Source organism: Falco cherrug, chromosome 10, assembly GCF_023634085.1.
Source record: "Falco cherrug isolate bFalChe1 chromosome 10, bFalChe1.pri, whole genome shotgun sequence".
NCBI classification, from domain to species: domain Eukaryota; kingdom Metazoa; phylum Chordata; class Aves; order Falconiformes; family Falconidae; genus Falco; species Falco cherrug.
This window is the reverse complement of record NC_073706.1, coordinates 32,688,281-32,709,340: the sequence shown is the minus strand read 5'-3', so window position 1 is coordinate 32,709,340 and position 21,060 is coordinate 32,688,281. Positions and strand designations below refer to the sequence as shown.

General features: G+C 39.7%; 2 protein-coding genes across 2 annotated transcripts in view; one reads left to right on the top strand and one right to left on the bottom strand.

Annotated features, from left to right (window-relative positions):
- The window catches only part of OTOG (otogelin), a 104,390-nt gene extending 87,469 nt beyond the window's left edge, over nucleotides 1–16,921 (bottom strand). Inside the window, exons 1-10 of the mRNA XM_055723020.1 lie at nucleotides 16,803–16,921; nucleotides 16,654–16,714; nucleotides 16,465–16,519; nucleotides 12,510–12,600; nucleotides 4,785–4,877; nucleotides 4,404–4,558; nucleotides 3,889–4,007; nucleotides 3,308–3,513; nucleotides 1,631–1,761; nucleotides 777–883 (exon numbers count right to left, since the gene is read on the bottom strand). Coding sequence (XP_055578995.1) covers nucleotides 777–883; nucleotides 1,631–1,761; nucleotides 3,308–3,513; nucleotides 3,889–4,007; nucleotides 4,404–4,558; nucleotides 4,785–4,877; nucleotides 12,510–12,600; nucleotides 16,465–16,519; nucleotides 16,654–16,714; nucleotides 16,803–16,854 — 1,070 coding nt within the window. The 5' untranslated portion in view covers nucleotides 16,855–16,921. The remainder of the gene's footprint in view (nucleotides 1–776; nucleotides 884–1,630; nucleotides 1,762–3,307; nucleotides 3,514–3,888; nucleotides 4,008–4,403; nucleotides 4,559–4,784; nucleotides 4,878–12,509; nucleotides 12,601–16,464; nucleotides 16,520–16,653; nucleotides 16,715–16,802) is intronic.
- Nucleotides 16,922–19,596: 2,675 nt separating this feature from the next.
- LOC102047643 (harmonin) overlaps nucleotides 19,597–21,060 on the top strand; it is a 51,436-nt gene continuing 49,972 nt past the window's right edge. The window contains exon 1 of the mRNA XM_055722884.1: nucleotides 19,597–20,093. Within this exon, the coding sequence (XP_055578859.1) occupies nucleotides 20,058–20,093 (36 nt within the window). The 5' untranslated portion in view covers nucleotides 19,597–20,057. The remainder of the gene's footprint in view (nucleotides 20,094–21,060) is intronic.

The window sequence follows — 21,060 nt, the reverse complement described above, 5'->3', positions numbered from 1 at the left end:
TGCATACAACCAAGTTGTCTGAACCTGCTTTAATAAAGTTCTAAAGTACTGTGTTGTTTGGCTAGGTTAAAAGTAAGACATTCTGACATACCTGAAGACAAGTCATGAATGTATTTGAGATATGATGCTAATTTCCTGAATAAATCCATGAAAGCCAGAGACACAGCAGTATAAACAGACTTGAATCAAGGTCTTGATTTTTATAAAAGGAATAACATCCTTCTAGAAACTCACAAGAAGGAAGTGTAAGTTTTCTGCCAGTGAGGCACCATGGTATAAGAAATGGAAATTATCTTCGCCTGTCCTGCCTGTTAATTTAACTAGTTAAAATAAGGAGCGTAGCAGGTTGTGAAATGATAGCATAAATTCAAATACTCATCAAATTCCTCTTTTCCTTGGATTAACCTATGGCTTGGAGATGCCTAACTGGCCTATTCACTATTACTTTTCATTAAAGTTAGAAATATTAATGATGTTGCACATTCAAAATCATAATTGATGCCATACTCAAGTGAAGGTACACTAACAAATTATGAAAATATCTAGGCCTGATTTTGGTCATCCTTATATCAAAGAAAACAGGAACAATTCTGCAAAAATTTCTGGCAGTGAAACTAGAACAAGTGAGAAAACTAAAATAATAAAAGAATGTTAGATAAAAATTAATATGCAGAAAAAGACACACATTCGTTCTGTTAACATCTACAATTCATTCTTATGATAGAAGGGCAATGTTTTTAAAATAGTTTTGGAATTACCCAAAAACAGTCACTTACATGCAAAGATCATTGGTGCAGCTTGCCATAAAAGGAAGAGGACTCACATATTCATGACATTGTTCAAACGGAGGATGTAACAGGATATTACACAAAGCGTATGCCCTCTGAAATTAATGAGATAGCTGTTGTGAAGAACAGGTTTTCAGAAATAAACCTAAGCAGAACAGAAGACTATGGAAAATCAGAACCGACATCTCAGACTGTGACTAGGAATCACTTTCCTCTCATCAGCTAGAGGCAGCGGCTAGCAACACACTGCTCTCCATGCCAGAGTATTCACAGCATCCACGTTCACACCAATGTTAGTAAAATACATCCCTTCCCCAAGAACATAGACCATGTTGCAGCTAAACCCAGGTGACCTGCAATAGTCTTAATTTCTGTTAAATTACACAGTGAAAGGCAAAAGAAATAGAACATGCCTGGTATCATCTTCAGTTTCAGAGCACTTCAGGGTCATATCTTGAAAACATTACTTAAAAGGAAAAACTACTTCAATGTGATGGACAAATTAACTGTGCCCTTATTCTGTCTTTGCATGCCCACTCCTTTCTATCCTTCCTAAGGGATAGGAACTTCACGACTCTTCACTCATTTAGACCCAGATTAAAGCACTTCCATTGGTTGCCAAGCAGGCAATATTATATTTCAAAAGATTAAGAATTACATACAGAACGAAAGTGGGGGGGGAAAGGAGAGGACAGGGAAAGCTCTGCTGCAGCAATTATTTCACTCCATGTCTCCAAAGAGGAACTGCGAATATTTCCAGTCTTCTTCAAAGTGTTATGTTAAATTCTCACTCTAATTAGAATCACCAACTATTGTAATAATCCTTTTGTGTTGATCCAAACCTGTAGAGATTCATGGCTTTGTTTCAGACAGGGTGGTTCATTCAGAAGAGATTTATCCCAACTGGGTGTTCCTTGTGGAGGATCCTCCTGCCAACTCTCTACAAATTCTGTTACATCGTCTGTCAGTTTTCCTAAATAAGAGAGAGACACAACAGAGTCACACAGTGACTTGGAAGAACAACAGCATTTCTGTAGGATTTCCCAGGGAAACATCTCAATAATCAAAACACCACATCAAGCAGAGAGCACCAAACCCTTCCTACAACTAGATGTCTAAAGACAACCTAGTCCTTTCAAGAAAGAAAAATACTTTTAAAAAGGACTAAAGTAGGAAGACTTTAGAATGGCAGAAAAAAGCTCACTCAGGTGATTCGGCAAGGAAGGGCTTTAAGGGAACAGGACTGCTCCTGCCACAGTTCTTGAATGGAAGAAAGTAAAGAAAAGCTGTAATAAACTGTGTATACGTAGGTCTGTGCTGCTACTTCATATGAAACTCCCAGCAGAAAGTCTAAAACACAAGAAAGATGAGGCATTCCTGGGTCGCTGCAATGGTACAAAATGATTGTCTACATTAACCAAGTTAAAGTGTGACTTTTCACATAAGCAGAAACATCCACACTAGTATTAAACTAGCTAGTGATGGCATTATCCGTCATAGACAAGTGGTGACATGGATTATTACTTGGGTTACCCATGAATGCATATCTTGCCATATCTTTATTAGTACTGCTTCCCAAGCTAACTGGATAAAGCCAGTATGCAGTGTATCAACTTGTGCTACAATCCCAGCTTTATGCAACTGAGATACCCAGAGAGAGGTGGCTGGATGGAGGCAAGTCTCTGAAGGCAACAAGGACAATGGGCTATTGTTCCGGGTACTAATTTAAACACTCTGATTTAGCGAGCAAACTATTCAATGGGGGGAAGGACTGATAATAGTGCAGAGCCATTGCTTTCTGAAACAGAGTGGCACACGCAAACAACAAAGGAAACATACCACAAACTCTGAGCTTTGAAGTAATACTCTATAGAAATATCCTAATTTTAAGAAGGAGCAAAGAGTTAAACAGTACAAAGCAATGATTTCCAGAGTTTTTTTATTGCCTAACCAAATATCTTTCAAGGGGCCTGATTTTTTTCCCCCTGGTTCTTTTCATTTTATAGATGTCTTTGTTCAGTATTTATTGAAAGCCAAGACTCTTGGGAGTTGGTATTGAAGGATGGCTGGTAACTACTGAAAATGTTAGCACAAATGGAATGCCAGATCAAACAAGATTTGGCAGTCTTCATTCATTTGATTTACTAATTAAAATTATTGATTTATTTCCAATAGCAGTATCTCAGGCTTCCACAGGCTGGAAAATTGCCAAAAGGGCAGTTAACAAGTAAAAGTAGATTTTAGCTTTCAGGTCCAGAGGAAACTGAAATATAAGCATCATTGTAGATAACTGAGTAAGACAGCTTTTTAAAAATCTCCCAGAGCCCCACCTGTATAGAAATTGGCCCTCTTCATTAACAGTATCATCTACCAGAAGTACTTCCATATCATATTTTCCATTTCAGAAGTTGCCCTCCTTAAATGCAGTTAGCATTACAACTAAAAACTACGCAAAGTAATGTTTATTTCACCTGAAAAAATCTATATTGCATAACAGGAAGTATATTTTAAATACTCACCATAACTAGTTTCGAGATCATCCTGCAGGATAGCATTATTATTTCCACACAGTCCATGTGTTTTGCCCAGATAGTCTGGTGCCATTTTGATGTACACTGCAGACATCCCATCCCAAACCAGACTAAAGGCATACTGGTGCCTGACTAGGAAGTATCCAGCTAGTTTTTGGATGTGTAAGTTTCCAATAATGTAAGGTAATTGTACTCTGAAATGACACAGAACCAAAAACAACTTCACATGAGAAAATGCCACTATTTCATGACTTCCTCATACATGTGAAAATCGCCAATATAAATACTGAGTAACTCCACTAAAATAAGAGGAAGTTGCAAATAACAGGAAAAAAAAAAAATCAAAGGATGTGTATCAATGTTTTTACTTAATACTATATACCACTCCTTTAGATATCACCTTCCTCAGACACTACTCTGTAGATGGAGAGTAATTATTACAGCCGTGGTCTGGATACTTTTTTTTACAGTACCAAAACCTAAGTGATCCAGTTTACATCTATTTTACCAAAGCAGTACTCAGATTAATTCCAGTGTAACCACAGCATTAGAAACATAAGTGCAATTACCCAGATCCTTTATAGGTGATTTCACTGCTCATCTTTATCTGTTCATCTCCAGAAAAGAATAAACTAATGGACCGTTTGCAGGAATAAGGAGAAGAGTAGCATTCAGGATCATTATTCACCTGCCAAATAAAATCACTAGTGTCAAAGTCAAGAGTTTCATCAAATTCTTTGTAATCCACACGTTACACAACTAATACTCCCAATCCCGCCCTCAGCATGTGAACAAGTAGTTTTATCCCACTCTTCCCTTCCCCAAAAAATGAGTACAAATAGCACTGTTCTGGGAGTGCTCTTTTCACAGCAGCAGCAGGCTTTGAAAGTACACACATCACTTCTTCCAACTATTTATATTTTGTGCTATAGTAACTGGTAGCCCACATCACATTGAAATTATATCTAGATTACATGCTAGAAGCCCATACTATTATCTCAAGTTATTTTTAACCTCTTAAAATTAATGCATCATTAGCATGTTCACCAACAGTTAAAAGGAATGTAGAAGTACAGTCCCCTACCTGTATGGAAAAACTCTGTTCATCTAATTCAGTGTGTCTCACAAGTGCATATGTAGATTTCCCAGAAAAATAATAATACAGTCCATCGAAAGTTTCAAAGTTATATTGACCCCACGTTCTGCATATATGATCTCTTTCAGCACCTGTGTTATACACTAATAAAAGGAGAGTCACTTCAGACATACTGCTGATTTTTTGAGTCAACATGTTGTTGAGATGTAGTAGTGTATGTGGTATGCTGAGAAATATCACCACAGAAAAGAAAGGAAGGGAAAAATAGTAGGGCACAAAGGAAACTTTAGGCATAGGGCAGTCATTCTTCTAGCTGTGAGAACCCAAGTACAATGCCAGAAACCCAGTTAGTTTTCTCTCTTTACACACCTGTCTGGCATCTTGGTCCAGTTGCATTAAATCGACTGCAGTTGCACAGCTCTCTGTAGACACACTCACCTCCATTAAAACATGTAAGTGAATCTGAGTAAATAAAACAAGACATGTTAAAAATAATTACAACAATTTTCATTCTTAAGACGCAATTCTGTCACCAAATTTAACTCCATGAATGACAGGAGATGCCAACATTAAGAGTCCAGGAGAATCCCACAAAGCTCTGCGAACAGGAAACATATGCCTAAGGATTCACATCAAGACAGACAACCAGATGAAATAAATCTGTGCACATTTAGAGTAGCCACATCAAAATGGTTGTGAAACCTGTTAGTCTGACGTGTTTGGTCCCCTAAGCAATGAATAGAGGAAGTAAACAAGTATTACACAAACAGAAAAGCATGGTGCATGTATCCTTATATAAAAGACTGCTAGAAATAATGTTTTATGGGTATACCCTACCAGGACGAGAGCATACTACCCGAGAAATACAAATATTGAGATAGCAGCTGTAAATCTTTCAGCTGCCTGCCCTCCTTCCATCTTACAACTTTTAAGTATACCAGTCACACTTTCCACAAACACAGAGACCACTGCTTACTCTTGTAATTTTATTAGAGACAAACATTTAAGCAAAGAAAAATTTAATGCCCAAGTATAATGAGCCTACTGTACAGAAAGCAAGTTCCCTGACTCCCTCTTACTAACAGCTTTAAATACACGAAAACAATCCAAAAGCAAGCTGCACGTGGAGAGTATCCTGTGAACATATCCCAGCCAAAAGCAACTAAACCTCTTGCAAAAATCAGAAAGAGCATTTTCAACAAGATTATACAAACACTCTCCAGCTTGCTTTGAAGCTCCTACTTCAGTTTGAACAAGACTTCCAAAAGCCTCTTAAAAAACTTCATCTGATTCACAAGTGTATCTACCACACAAATTGCTTTCAGATGTACACACCAAGTTAACTGTGCAACCAACGTTTAATTCACATGCAAACTCTTGTCAGAATTCATGGCTTAAATGCTGTCAAGACTTCTGCCTTTTGTGAGGCTACTGCAAACACCATCACCAACTGCTTTACTAAAGTGTGGTCAAGGTAGATGTTTAATGAGGAAAAAGGTCATTTTTAAAGTTCCTTCTGGTTTTTGAGACCCTAAAAACTTCAAAGAAATATGCTCTCTGCTCACAGCTAGCTATAATGTTAAAATGAGAAAGACTTCAAGAAATGTACAATGTAACATAATCTGGAAAAAAGAAAAAAGAAAAAAGAAAAAAGGAGCTTATGTGTTCATCTACTTCAGGCCACATGACTTTACAAAATACTACCTTCAGTTACAAGTTTACACAACCCTTGCTTACTGAGTTCTGCCAAAATTTGTCAGTGCAGTTTATTGGTGTTTATATGGCCATCTCCATTCACAAACCCATTATAAATATTAATTTCTTATATGAAAACTTTTGAAATATCCAAACAATTAATTTTGATGCCTTTGTTTTCAATACACCCCACCAAATACCCCCCAAAAAAGCCATGCTGGAGGCAAACAAAGTAAAAGAGAGCACTCCTTTGCCTAGCTAGCCCAAATATCTAACTCCTTTCTCTACCTGGCCAGCATAAACTCAATTTAAAAACTAATGCAAGCAAAACTTAAAAAGGTCCCTACTTACCCAGGCTAAGCCATCTCATTTACATACTCACAGTGACCAATCCTGTCACTAATGCAAAAGTCTTATTACTCTTGTCAAGCGAGGCAGACATTGATCCCTTTTCATCTTGAGTGTTGCGAGACCTGTGTAATCAGAGCTCAGGTCTCTGTTCTTTGCTTCTCTCAGATTATGCCCTATTGCTTGTCCAGTTACAATAATGTGCAATTAGACTGCAAGTCATGTTCCTCTCAGCTGCAGAGGAAGTTAGCCCCCTTTTGATGTTTCAGGTTGAATGATTCCCCTTTAAGCATAGCTCAGGTAACCTGCTTCAAGCCACATTCATTTGAATTGTGAACACAGGCAGCTGATATGGGGACCCTTACCGTCACCGGGAAGGATCTCCCTGGCTACCTTTTAGAGACAAAGGGTGCTAGTGAAATGTGAATTGGAAGTCAAATGACTCAATAATAAGCATTTTTTTTCTTTATGGAGTTATCTTTTGTCTGTGCATGTATGATTCTGAGAAAACATGATAAACATCACTTTTGTATTTGCTTATATCCTTTTTTACATGACTGTAGAGTATCTTCCCTTACACCATATGGAAAAGCTCTGTGTGCCAGCATTAGTTATCCTTAACCAAGTAATGAGAAGAATACAGTGTTGATTCAGATTACACCTAGTGCTCTTACAACTGCAAATAACGTGGCGTCCTTTAACCATCCAATTCTACTCAATTAACACAGAAATATTTCCTCAGGCATCCAGGATAAACATCCTGTAACAAAGGGCTCACTGATTTGTCATTAAAGGAATATAAACTCCCTAGATAAGCTAACCTGTGTGATCACATCACAAGTTTAGGTCCCTCCTAGAGACATGAGAATCATTGTAACACCTACAAGAAAGAAAATAAACATCAGGAGTAAGTGAAGGTTAAAATTAGGGAAGGTTATGGAAGAATATTATGTCCTTTGTTTATCTGAAGGTGACCTCTATTAAAACATCCTTAGCTCCTCTCTTTCCTTTGACATTATGCCAATTGAGTGTATTGGGTTGGAATCTGTAATTGAAAACTGATGAGACTTTTCTAGCAGAAAGTGGTAGGCCTAAGTAACATGATTTGACTCATATAAGTAAAAATGGGATTTCTACCCAGCGATGCCATTAAAACCTGCAGGTCACTCTGAAAATGCCACCACTGTTGTCATGAAGCAACTTGTCTCAAATTCCTTTTTTATTGAACAGGGTGAAGACTTGGGATCATCTTACAACACGGGTCTGAATTCTTCTCTGCTGCTTTCACTACGTAAATACTCTAACCATCTGGTAATTACTGAAACAGCTGCAACCCCACTCAATATGTGGGCAGGGTTACTTTAGTCCCTTGGGCACATGGACTTCCATTTTAGTTCATCTTTCCTCTTAATTCTTCAGTGTCAGGCAGTGAGAGCCTTCAGGCCAGAGCTGGCACCCTATAAGCAGTAGCAGAACCTCATGCCCATTACTTATCACAGCCCTTGAAAGTGAGAGTGATCTAGCCTGTCTGCATTTCATTGCAAGTGTTTCTGGAGATCAATGTTCAAGCTTCACAGAAAGGACTACTGCTGTTGACCTCCAAAAAGGGATGCTTTAGTAGCATCATGTAGACCTGACAAGAAGTTGTTCCAAAATCCCTTTTGAAATACAGTACAAGGCCCACCCAAGTCTGGTCAGCCTTTCAAACGTTCTTCAGCTGGGTTCCAAGCACAAGTTCTGCCAATTTCATATGATAATTGTTCAAAGGCATCTTGCATCTTCAGCAAAATAAGCATTTACATAGATGCAATATATTTGGTGGTTTGTATCTATGATACAGTGCCCACTTATTTTATAATGCTTTCTTACATTCCTACTTCTTTGATGACTATTTAAGATCTCGAACTTATTTCAGTTGCAAATGAACTGTGTGTCCAGGTTTGCTCACCTATGATTTGTTCTTCTGGTGTTCTAACAAGTTGATTAGGAATGAAATAAGTATATCTGAAAGTAATTATAATGTGAAGTCCTTCAGCATGAAGTGAGATACAGTCACGGAAGAACAGCTGTCCTCTTCAAGCACAAAGAGGTAACTGCAAAGAAAGCCTGGGTCTGTATCCCATACAAAGGTTAAGGTACTAAATCGAAGAGACATCTTTTAAAGTTTTTTCAGAAGTGAAAGCAATCCAACACATTCAAGAACATGTCTAACTAGTCAAATTACCATGCACATCAACTTTGAAATACTTTGTTTAAAGCAACATGTAAATCCAGATGCTCCAACTGAATTTTGGCCTCACTGTAATACACCATTATCGATACACTACTGATTCTTGAGGATTATGTGACTGATGCAGATCTTCTGTTAGTGTTTTTCTGTAAAATATTAAGCACTTCCTAGTGTTGAAATGCTGCATTTTGTTACTGTTACTTAAAACACGGCACGAAAAATCTGTTTAATGCAAATCACCAAAGACAGGTTTCCTTTCAAGTTATTCATTATTAGATTCACTTGGACAGAGAAGCTGAAGTATGAAATATTAATTTAGAGACCTAAAAGTGATAAAGTTTTACTTAAGCTAGGTAGGTTACAAGGTCCAGTCTGTTTGCTCATTTTGTACGATTCTGCCTATTTACCAATGTTGGCCCAAACAGCTTTAAAGCTCCACAGAGTCATTTACAGAAATAGACAAAAGACTTCATAGTTTTCAGGATTCTTTAAAAGATGGCACATTTTAAAAGTTCTATGCAAGTGTAGAAGAGAGGTCTGTCTCAAGGTTATCAAACTACAATCAACAAATTTTATTCTGAAATGGAGAAGTGAAAAAACAAAGCAGTTGAGGACACAAATTTGCAAGAAACATGAACTGGATCTACAGCCATGCATGAAAGAGTAGAAGGTATGCTTAAAACTAAGTATTTAAACTTTGCTGTCAACATTCTTGATACTTTATATTTTGTAACTGTGTATAAGTTTCATTGCACACTCTCTCTAGAAAGCTTTCAGGTGTTGTTTTGATTATGGGAGAGCCAATACAACAAGTATTTCTTGCATTATCTTTTATCCTCCAACTTCACAGTCTTTGAAAGCATCCAGCTGTAAATGCACAAGTTCTCTGTGGCACACAGGCTGCAGCAGGATGCAATACAGCCTTGAAATGAGGACAAAGACCTCATGTAAGAATAAAATTTTCCTTTCTTGAGATTGAGGTGAATGAGTAGGATGTAATTTTAATCCTTCAATTCTAAGAGTCTTCCAGTTAGCTGCAGATTTTTTGCTCTGGTGCGTCTCTTGAAATCAGTCTTTGAGCACACATACTTCAAAGGACAAGCATCTCCTATAGTAGCAGGGACTTGAAACATTACTCATGACTGTACAGCATTTCAACACAAGAAAATTTGAAGTGTTTAACCTGTTAGGAATTTTCGGCAGTAGTTTGAAACTTACTTCCAGAAATAATTTGTTTTGCCTGTCCCAGGTTCTTAAAATGCTTTAGTTCTGGAGTTTTTGCTTGGGGGTGGGGTGGGGGGGGTTGGTGGTTTTGGTTGGTTTGTTTCTTTTAACTTTGCATGAAAAACAGGTTTGCATGGAAGTAAGTTGCAAGTTTAACAGCTATGTAAACTACATGTTAACTGCTGTCAATTATTCTGATAAACATTTCAAACACAAATCCCATATTCCCTGGGTACAAAAAACTAGCAGAAGATTTTATCTCTTGTACTATTGAACTTTTTTGTTCCATTGACATATAAGACACAACCATCACTTTCTAAACCGCTTTCAGTTGACTAATACAATGCAAAGCTAAAGAGATCTATTGCACAATAAATAACACACCCACCGTATAAACTAACATGTTTTATGTGGAATTTTTATCTATATGGACAGAGCTACAGGAAGAAAAAAAAATATTACTTCAACAAGAATTGACCACAATAGGATGAAATATAGATCTGTCATAAACATCGTTTTATAAGTATGACATAGAATAATTTTCATAGAGACATTACTGAACTAGAGAAAGCAGCTGACAACCTACCATGCTGGGTTTATTAACAACAACAACAAACCACAAATGAAGCATCTTTACTATTTCAAATATCCCCAGATTGGTGCAAATCATATTCCAAGGTCAGAGCTATAACAGCTTCTGTCTCTTTTCAAACAGGAAGGACCAAAATTAAACAATTCTTCTAAGCATTTAGAGCATGTTACTGAAACTCTTGCACAATGCAGATCAGGTTGTTCTTTTGTTTTGTTTTTAATGATGGATTCCATTTCCCACACAGAGTTCACTAGGATTTAAAAGGGAAACTTCCAAGTCTAGGTATTTCACTGTTTCAAGAGTTTAATAATCCTGATTTTATTTGCCTTCAACTGTGGGCAATCATTAATAATTTTTAAAGCATGTGTCCAACAACATTGTCTTACCAAAGCCAAGTACATCAGAAATGGAAAATCCTTATGAAATATCTTTGTCCCATAGAAATACAAGTTAGAAAGGAAACAGAAAGTTTGTCCTGTCAATCTGCAGAGGGTAATGAAACCTAATTCTTGTCATCATAAATACATCCTCCTTTAAAAGCTTAGACTTGTGATGAGTAGCATTAGATGCTTGCTACCCATTTAATTCTCCCTCTGGTATTTGTCCTTTCTTTTCTTAAATATTAAGGCTATTTAAGAATTAATAAATTTGCACATAAACCTTTTGCAAGAGATCTTAAACAGAAGTCTTGTAAAGGGTTTATATGCAAGTTTATTATTACACACTTTAGCAGAAGCACAATGCATCTTAGAAGCCTTCTCTAGCTGCTTGCTCTGGGGCAGAACATGAAATCCACTAGTCCCATTAAAGGAATTTCCACTTGTCAAAAAATAAACCTAGGAAACCAAACAATTATTATGGCCACAAATTTCTCAGCATGATCTATATATCGTCTCTATATCTGCTTTATTTGGTTAAAAAAAAAAAATCAGAGCTAAGAAAATAAATACTTCTTGGTCAATAAGCTGGCACAACCCTCAAAAGCAGAGGGTTTTACTGGTATAGACAGCTACACTTGTAGAGCAATTTTATCATACACAATATGTAAATGATATTTTTCATACACTGGAGAGGTTCATAGGTTAGTTTTTGTTTGAGTAATATTACATTTCTCTAATCCCTTCCATTATTCCTCCACATTCAGCTACACATTTCTCAAAACAGTATGTATTAAATAAAGAAATTAAAAGCTTTTGGAGATGATACAACCCTAATCACAATTGATAGGAGTCTACACATCAGCCTTGCATTTTGTGGTATAAAGCCAGGGAATACAAATCCAGACTATTCACTATTAGGTAGGTCCCACATCCAATGCAACCAATCAGGCTGACTGAAGAGAAACTAGGTTTCACTTCACTAACTAAAATTACTCTGAATTACTTTGCCTCTTGTTTCTCCTTTGTACAAGAAAAGCATGACACAGGCTGTACAGACGAGCTAACCCAGAGGATCCTTTACCCCTGAGCAAAGAGATTTAAGCCTGTCTACTTTGCTGCTGAAAACAGTATTATGCAAAAAAGCCAAGATGCAAATTCCTCAAGCAAATGCCCACCTCTGCAAGCTGGTGGCCAAGAGTACCTCACCTGGCTAACCTATAGATTACACACACAAAATGCATCCACAGATTACCTCAGCAAAAAAGTAACAAACAAAAAACCTTCAAGCAGAGAACAGATACAGGACATATAATCCAGTGGCATCTAGGCAGCAATCCACATCTTTAGGTATATCACTGCAAGAGCCATTTCCCTGCTGAAAGCTCTTTGTTCAAAGAACTGCAGTCTTTCAAATGATCAAACCAGAACCCAGTGTAAACTTAAAGCTAGGTCAAATCCCATGATAAATTGTCATATTCCTGTAGTCCTTTGAGACCAGTCAAGGTACAGTCCCCTTACCCTGAAGGCCTGTATGAGCTTTTTTTTTTCCTTCATAAAAATAAATAAATGATGCAGAATATAAAGGACAACTGAAGTTATTTCATGCAGAAACATAAGTAACTTACTAGATAGTCCACATTTCATACTGTGAAGTCTCCTGTTCTGAGATAAGGGTATCGTAGTAGATGAAGCATTATAAAATGCCATTCCAGGTTCCTTTCAGAAAGAACAAAGAAATCAGCAGCTATAACCAACACTTTAAAAATCTCTTCATAGTCTTATCAGTGACTTTACCATTTTTAGAAAGCTCACTCTTTCATATTGGCTTACTAAAAAGTTACCAAAAACCACCAAGTACAGTCACTCAAGACTCCAGTGAAGGAACATCAAAGTACGTGATATCTGAAGACAGCAGGCAGATTTTAAGCCAGTTAAGCCAAAAATGCCTAAAATGTCCAAACACTGTCCTCTGTGCCCTTCTCCATACTGCTTTTATTCTCAGTTACAGACTCTGTACCATCATGTGCATCTAACATAATTCTCAGTATAAACATTGTGCTATTTTGAAAATCCTTATCACTCAGTTACTTAAAATAATTCTAAAGTATATGCATGCATAAATCACTAAAAACCATCATAATAATTAACTAAATGTCTTGTAATGTCTTCAATTCACATGATTTTCCAAGAACTTGATCAAAAAATCCAGCAAAATCAACATGGTTTTGGTGGTTAATTGTTTATTTGTTTAAAAAAACCCAACATATCATAAACACCCAGGCTAGTTTTCAAAATGTTTCCTACCATTTTCTCCCTAACTTGTCCTGTTGTTCTAACATCCAAAAATACAGGATGACAAACCAAAGCTTTCATTTTCTTGTATTTCCTTTCTCATAAGCACTTGTGCCTTCAACAGTCAGCACCAAGATATCTTGTTTTCTTGGGGTTTTCTTCTTGTTTTAATTTATGATTAATTAATATGTCTAATTAAATATTTTTATTTAAAATACGTATAAAAATAATAAGAGTTTTCTTTTATTAATTCTAATTATTGTGGTGAATGAACCTTCCTTTTTCTCCAATAAATTGCCCTTTAGAAAGCCAGTGTTTTGGGTCTATTTGATTTTGTAATCATTTCTATAAATTGATATGTGATGATACTTTGACTCCCTCCCCTCATTCTTGCCATATTCATCTATAAATACAACTTCCACTTCATTCTTCCATCCAGCAGTGGTGCCAGTCACAATCCCTCCACCTCTCCTTCCAAACCAAAATTATTTACACAGTTGCACATGTATAATTTCTGAACCAGAAATATACCAAGTCTCACCAGGGTAGCATAACAAGAACTCACATGAATACTTAGGAGGGGGTCACAAAACAACAGAACAACAGAAGAAAAAGAAAAAACAACAACAGGTTGGTTGTTAACAGCTTGAAAGTCAGTCACGATCACTAATCATTCAACAGAATCTAGGAAAATTGAACAGACAACATTTCACACTTTTACCCAAGTATGATGCATAGTCCAGTTATGTTTTGTGAACATGAGTTCCTTCCCATCTTCTTCAAAGTGCAAAATTTTACCATTTAATAAATTTATTACTTTGTCTACCCCATTTACAGAGAAGTGGGACTAGGTATAAACCCAATTATTTACACAAAGAGGCACTGTAGATCAGATTTTGGAAATTGCTCTTTAAGATGCAGCTTTGAATGCTTAGGTTCAAGTAAACTTGTGAACAAAGACAAGCCATCTGAAAGCGAGCATTTTAATGATGGAAAGAAATAGGACAGCAGCTAGGCATGTATAATTTGTTTAATATTCCCCACATTTTTTCTTTGAGAGGAAACAATATCCAAGGCGATCTATGTGTTACTCAGAAAGCAATTTCCATACAAGCTTTTGTAGAAAATATGCTTTAAGGAAATAATACTAACTTCTGGTTTTAATGTGAACAACCAGTCTTGTAAAATGCACTATCATGCTTAAGGGAAAGCAGTATCAGCACTGATCTATAAAGGTGCCTTTAACAGTTCTTCAAAACTGAAATACTTACATTTCCTTAAAACAAAAAAAAAAAAAGCCAGCAATATATCAAATCACAAAATCTTATTCAGCCTATATCATCTACTTGAGAAAAAAAAGAGGAGCAGACCTGCTTTGCCAAGTTACAAAAACCCATTGATATTTTGTCATGATGTGGTTTTATTGACATGCTCATGACACGTTGAAGTATACCTCCTAATTAGTATGTCTTTGTTAGAACTATGTAGCTCACTTTCTCTATAACCCCCTACCTTTTTTCTATATCTGCCTCTATCTAGCGTAACATTTTTCTCAGTTTAATATGAACTTTTTGATCCTCAGAAGCCAATGACTTATAATGGAAAAAAGTTTTTCCTCCTAAAAGCATTATCTACTTACATTTAGCTAGTTCACCTAATACAGTAACACGTATGTTACAGCCATTTCACATAATTTCTTCACTTCACCTCATGAAGAGCAGCAGCCATATCCTCCAAAATGTTCATTTCAGTGACACAATTACAGAAAGCAGTTTTCTTTAAGGAAAATTCAGTGACAAATACAATACCTGCTAATAAACAGCATTAGCTACAACATATGACATCTACAGTGATACAAATAACTGAGCAAAATATTTCCAAAATTTTATAAACACCACCAGCTATGTCTACATAATTGTATCTAAGGACTTGGTTATTGCCTTTAATTTTCATACCCTAGAACTTTATCGTTCAAATTTCTCAGTCCCGTGCAAAATTCTGCAAAGTATTTTTAAAATAGCAGGTGTCTTCTGTGTTCTAAATACCTATTTAGACATTTGACTGAAAACTAATCTCAGAAGATATGCCATTAGCTAAGTCTTCATGGACATAAAATTCTGCAGGGGGATTAAGCATCATCGCTTAGTGTTGCTTTACGGCTTCCCCTTGAAGAAGCTTATTAAAAGCAAGAAGATGTAAAAATGCATTGTTGTTAGTTTTAGACAGTTCAAATGGCTAGAACAACTACTTTTCAGGTTCTTACCATTTGAAAGCTAATAGTGAATTGATATTTTTTTTTCCTTTCTCCGAAGAATATTTCTAACTGAAGATTTCTGCTCAGTAGGCTAGCACAAAAGGAAACAAAGCCTACTACTGTATCATAAATTCTTGGGGGGGAACCGCAATTTGCTCTTATCGGTGGGTGGCTGTAACCTGTTCGCAATTATGTGGCACATTTTTCTCTGCTCTGAGCTTTTCCCAGAAAGAGCAGAAAAAAAAGCAGAAAGGCAGGCAACCCCTCTGCAGAGCCACAAAGCAAACTTTCCTTTTCCCACCCTCAAACAAGGGAGCGAGAATCACAAACCCTAATTACATTTCAGCAACACGCCATGAGCGATATAGTCGAATTGCCAAGATAAACCGCATCCAAAAACCAGGACAGAGTTGTAGCGATCCGATACTACCAGCTCATTTACTTGTACCAAGTGAATGGGCTGCCACAAAGCTATTCCTGCTGGGTGAGCCAGGCCAGACCTCAGCTTACCTGGGAGCAAGGATGCATCGTACAACGTGTAACTATTTCTGGACAGCCGAATCTCTACATACAGCCTTCCCTCACTGCTTAAACACTTTAAACCCCAAGTTTCCTTTTGTACCTGTCTGACACTCCTCATGCCCAAGGTAAAACACACATTGAACGCTGTTCGAAGGGTAAGTGCTGAAGAATCATCAAGAGTAGAACAGCCATCAGAAATACTGACGGTATCACGGTAATATACAGATTTATTCAGGTAAGGTGACAGAAACACGTTATGCTGATGACAACCATAACACCCGTCCCTCAGACCGGCGCCGCCAGCCGCCCCTCAGAGGATCCCGCCACCAGCGTCGCAGCGCGGGAAACCCAGGCACCATCTTGGGCCGCGAGCGACGGCACCGCGCCGCCGCCTCAGCCCCGGTCGCGCTGCGGTGCGAGGAAGAGGCGGGAAGAGGCCGCTGAGGGAAAAGCCGCGCGTCCCGGCCGCCCCGGCCCGCCCGGCATCACAGCGCCCGGCCCGCGTCCCCTACCAGCGTCGCCGCGGCGAGGCCGTCTCCTCTCTGCTGTCCCGCGGCGCTGCTTGGGCTGAGGACAGAAGAACAAGGCAGGGTTGGCTCGGCCCGGGCGGCCCACCCCGGCCCACCTCAGGGCTGCCGCCCGCCTGGTCGCGCACCGCGGCGGCGAGGAAAGAGCCCCACTGTCCCCAGGCTGGCTCTTACCTGGGGAGCGGCACGTCCCCGCCGGCGGGGAGCTGCGCCCAGGCGCCCCACAGAGACAGGGCTGGAAAGCAAAGGCGGCAGGTTAGTGATGGCCGGCACCGGCCTACCCTCCCTCCCGTCCCCGTGCCCTGCGCGGCGAGGAGGCTCACCCGACGGCAGCCAGGCGCACAGCAGCGCCCCGAGGAGGAGCCGGGCCTCCATACGGGCTCGCAGGCGGCAGTGGCTTCCCGCGGAGCTCCAGCCCTCAACGCTAGCCGCTACCTGCGCCCTGAACTCATCCCACCCTCCCGGGAGGGGCGGCAGAAGGGTTTATCAGCCGCCCGCCCTCCGCCCCGGCCCTTCCCCGAGCCCCCGCCTCGGACGCCGCCCCTCGCTCTGCAGCGGGGCTCCCCGCAGCCCAACGACCACAGACCTCGCCAGCTCCGCACACGTTTATTGTCACTTTTCCGCCCTTCTGGGGTTTAAGAAACGATTAGTGTTACGGCTTCTTAGCAGGAGCTGAAACCGGGGCAGTAAGACTGCGCCTCGCCCCTAAGGCGAACAAACCCGGGGCTTTGCTGCTAGGGCTGTCCCACGACTGAAATGCCGGCTAGCAGCAAGCTGCCCGCTTGTGCTGAGGGGCAGCAGGCGCTGCTGATGCTTAACACGGGCTATTAGCTCCGACCCAGTCAAACAGGTGTCAGAACTTGAGTAATGAAAGGCACGAGTAAGATATGAACCGAGTTCAGCGTGCAGCTAATGCGTGTGGATTACTTCCATAGCTTCTGAGAACTTTTTTTACTATAAATTCATGCTTTTGAATTTGTAGCTCTCTGTGGACCTTTTTCCAGGTGGTTTGGTTTTTTTGCTTTCTTTCTTTCTTGTATTAAATTTGCTATCTGTTTTACCTTCCTTCCATTATTTGTTTCTTTTTTTCCTCTTCCTACCTCTGTTACCTTTCTTCTGTTCTATTCCCTTTCCCATCTGCTGCTGCCTCTCTCCGCATCAGTCTTCAGGTTTGTATATCTTATAACAGAAGCTTTAGAAGCTGCCCATACCAGGTGAGAAACTGTCTCTGATGAAAAGGGGCTTTTTCTGACTGCTTTGGGAAGTCTGTTAACAGTAAGTCATTAAAAAGATCCCTTTTCTGCCTTTGTAATTTGTCCCTGTGGATTGTATTTCTTGCTGTAACAAGTGTTTCATTTCTAATGAAATGATGGAAAACTAGCGATGTTTTTACTGAGAATTCTATTCTCTCCTGTAAATGCTGGAAGGAGAATGTGGATGAGGGAAAAGAAAGTGAGACAGAAGAGATAATAACTTCAGCACAACCTTTTCCCAACAACCCCAAACAGATTTTTAGAATTATGTGCTAGCCTCAGCCTGTACTCTGTACTCAGCCCATCTACTCTGAATGCACCATGCGCTTGGCTTTGGTGCACTTTCTCTGATCCAGGTTACATTAATGGAAGTAGAGAAAGTCGATCAAAAGCAACAGGAATCAGTTTACACAACACATATTTTAATGTATCTCTTTGCCTATGAAACGGGAACTATTCACTTTATTAATTTTCCCTTAATGCCACAGGTTGCAAACAATAACTGAAACTAGGTTTAAAGCCAATTGAGTTGCAATCTAATTTCTTGCTATGAAAGATTTCATTATTCCCAACTAATAAAGTCATAATTGTACCATCTTTTAATATGAAATATTTAAAACAATGCAAACTTCTGAATCATCTTGTAAATTTACTGATTATCAAATTTCCAGTTTTGGGGCATGGGATAGTTGTGTCAGTTTGTTTGCTTTGTATTTATGCACAGCCAAGCACAGGAATTCCTGTAACAGAGCAGACAGCCCACCAAGTTAATTAAATTTCCTGTGGTGTGTCATTTATCTGATGGTTCAGAGCAGTTTCACATCACCAAATGAAGTTAATTCCACAATATTTACTACATGGAGGAGCTTATGACTCCTGGAAAATTTATCTGTATGATAAAAAAATTACTTTCTTTCAAATGTAAGTAACTTTCAGCTTGTAAAAGATCTATTCCTATGAAGTCTTCTACAAGCAATTGGTAGATAACATTGACTGTTCTATATGTAAATTTAAAGGAAACATACATAGTATGTTATGGATCCTTTAAATTTCATGTATCTCCTTCCTTCTCTTTTCAAAAATAAGTCAATTTTGTTTTGCATATGCAGGGGAGAAGTTCTATAGCTGTGTGTCTAATGCTTGGCTAGAATAGCTTTTCAGTATTGTGTGGTACTGGAACTTTGGTGGAAGACAAATGATTTGTGTACAGGTAGTTGCACTTGTAAGATAAAATTGTTTTCTGAAAACATGTTTTGTATTTGTACACAGGTTTAAAATGCATTCTTCTCTTATTCCTGACATCTGATATGAGAAATGGCTAATGTACATATCATTGAAATGTTCTCATACGGCAAAGCCATCTTCTGAGAGAGGTGAGAGAAATTTCTGAAGGAGTTGGTGTAGCTTACAATGGTTATCACACAGAAATAACAAAACAGCTTCCAGTTTGTACCTGGCAGTATGGAATTTCTTGATCATGCCTTTATATGTATTCATACAGGTTTCTATCCTACTGGAAGGAGGAGCAGGTAAGCTACCTGTGCTTCCGTAAACCCCATTCTCTCCAGAGTTATGGGGGTTAGGCTGATTCTGCGGGGAGAGTAAAGGACATAGGTTAGCAGGTCTCCTGCGCTTGCTCACAGCCTTGATTACAGAAGTCTTTATTATTGTGTACTACAGCAGGGAAAGTGGGAGAAGAACCAGCCCAATACAAAATAACCTTAAAGAGATTAGTCTGAAATAGATTCTGTTGCAAGTGCTCTGAGCTTGGCTCTTAGGCAGTTACTTTCAGAAAGTATTTGTAAGCAACAATATTCTGTTAGTGGGAATGGCTGGTGAAAATCAGACTTAGTGATAAGTCAGATTTACCCTGCTTATCTAAAAATAGAAAAAATGAGATTATTTGCAGTAGAGCAATTTATTGAAGAAAATTATTTTTTTTCCCTCCAGGTGTTAGTATGCTTTACATTTCACATCTTCGTGCTTTTTTTAACTAGTAGAGCTAGTGACATACATACCTACAGGTCCAAGAGAGAAGTTTGGATGCGAGCTCTGTGCTGTGTGAGAATCACCAGCTGTAATCTCAGGGAAAAGGCCAGGCAGGTAACGCATCGTGGGGCGGGGGCGGCTTTTCTGTTTTCTTTGACTTGTTCTTTCTTTTTTACTTAGACCTTAAACAACCAAAGCCTGGGGTGCCGCTGAAGCAGCGAGGCGGGGGCCGGCGGCCGGGGTGCAGGAGGCGGTGGCGGGCCAAGGGCGGCCGCACCTCCCACCGCCCCGGGGCGCGGCCTCGCCGCGCAGCCGCCCCGCGCCGCTCCACGCAGTATGGAGCGCCGTGTGGCTCGTGAGTTCCGCCACAAGGTAAGGGAGCGGGGCGGCGGGACGCGTCGACACCCGGGGCCACTGCGCGGGGCGAGCCCCGGCCGTGGGCAGAGCGGCGCTCCGGGGGCCTGCGGCGAGGCGAAGCGCCGGGCTGGGGCACGGCTGGTGGCAGCGGCAGGGCCTGGAGCGCGCTGCCCGCGGCCGAGCGCTGCCTGGGCGCCAGGGAGCGACGGGCAAGGGGGAGGCTCGGGGGGAAAGCGGCTGTCAGCCTCCTGCGAGAGGGTGGCTGTAAAACTTAGAAACCCTTCAAAAGAGAGAGAAGAGGGAGGACATTTCCCGATGCATGAGCTTTTTCAGGGCTTCATACAACTTACTTTACTTTAACATCACGTAAAAAATGTTGTAGCCAGTTCAGAGAAGGTAAAAAAAAGTGCAGGTGCTGAAGTCCAGGCCCAGGCAGTTCGCATTTGTGCTCTTGCGTGGTGCCAGCAGTTGCTCGGAAGGCTTTAGTTCCACCTTAATACTCACTAGCGCAATTGTGCATGTGCAGTCATGTGCAAACGCGTTTGATACATGGAACAACTCAGTGTGCCTGGCAGGTCGTTTTGTCATTTACCCTGTTAAATAAGTGCTCAGCAGAGTTCCAAATAGTGTGAGCAAAGCAAGCTCCAAAACCTCTATTTAGGAAAAGGAGAGGAAGATTGGTTTACCCATTAAGAGGTGTCTTTGTATAGCCATTTAGGACTCTCTCAGACTAAGGTTTTCCAGTAGTTTTGCGGTTGGGGTTTTTTTGTGGAGGAGGTTGTGGTTGGTCTTGTATTGGGTTTGTGGGGTTTTTGTCAGCTAGGGAATGGAATTTCTTCAAAGTAGCATAATGTTGTGTTTTATAGAAGTATCACCTGGTAATAAACCCATTAACTGAAGAATTGTTAGTATGAAGTAGAGAGGCCACAAAAAACTACCTATATGACAAACTGAAGTTCATAACTATTAAGGACCTGGATGC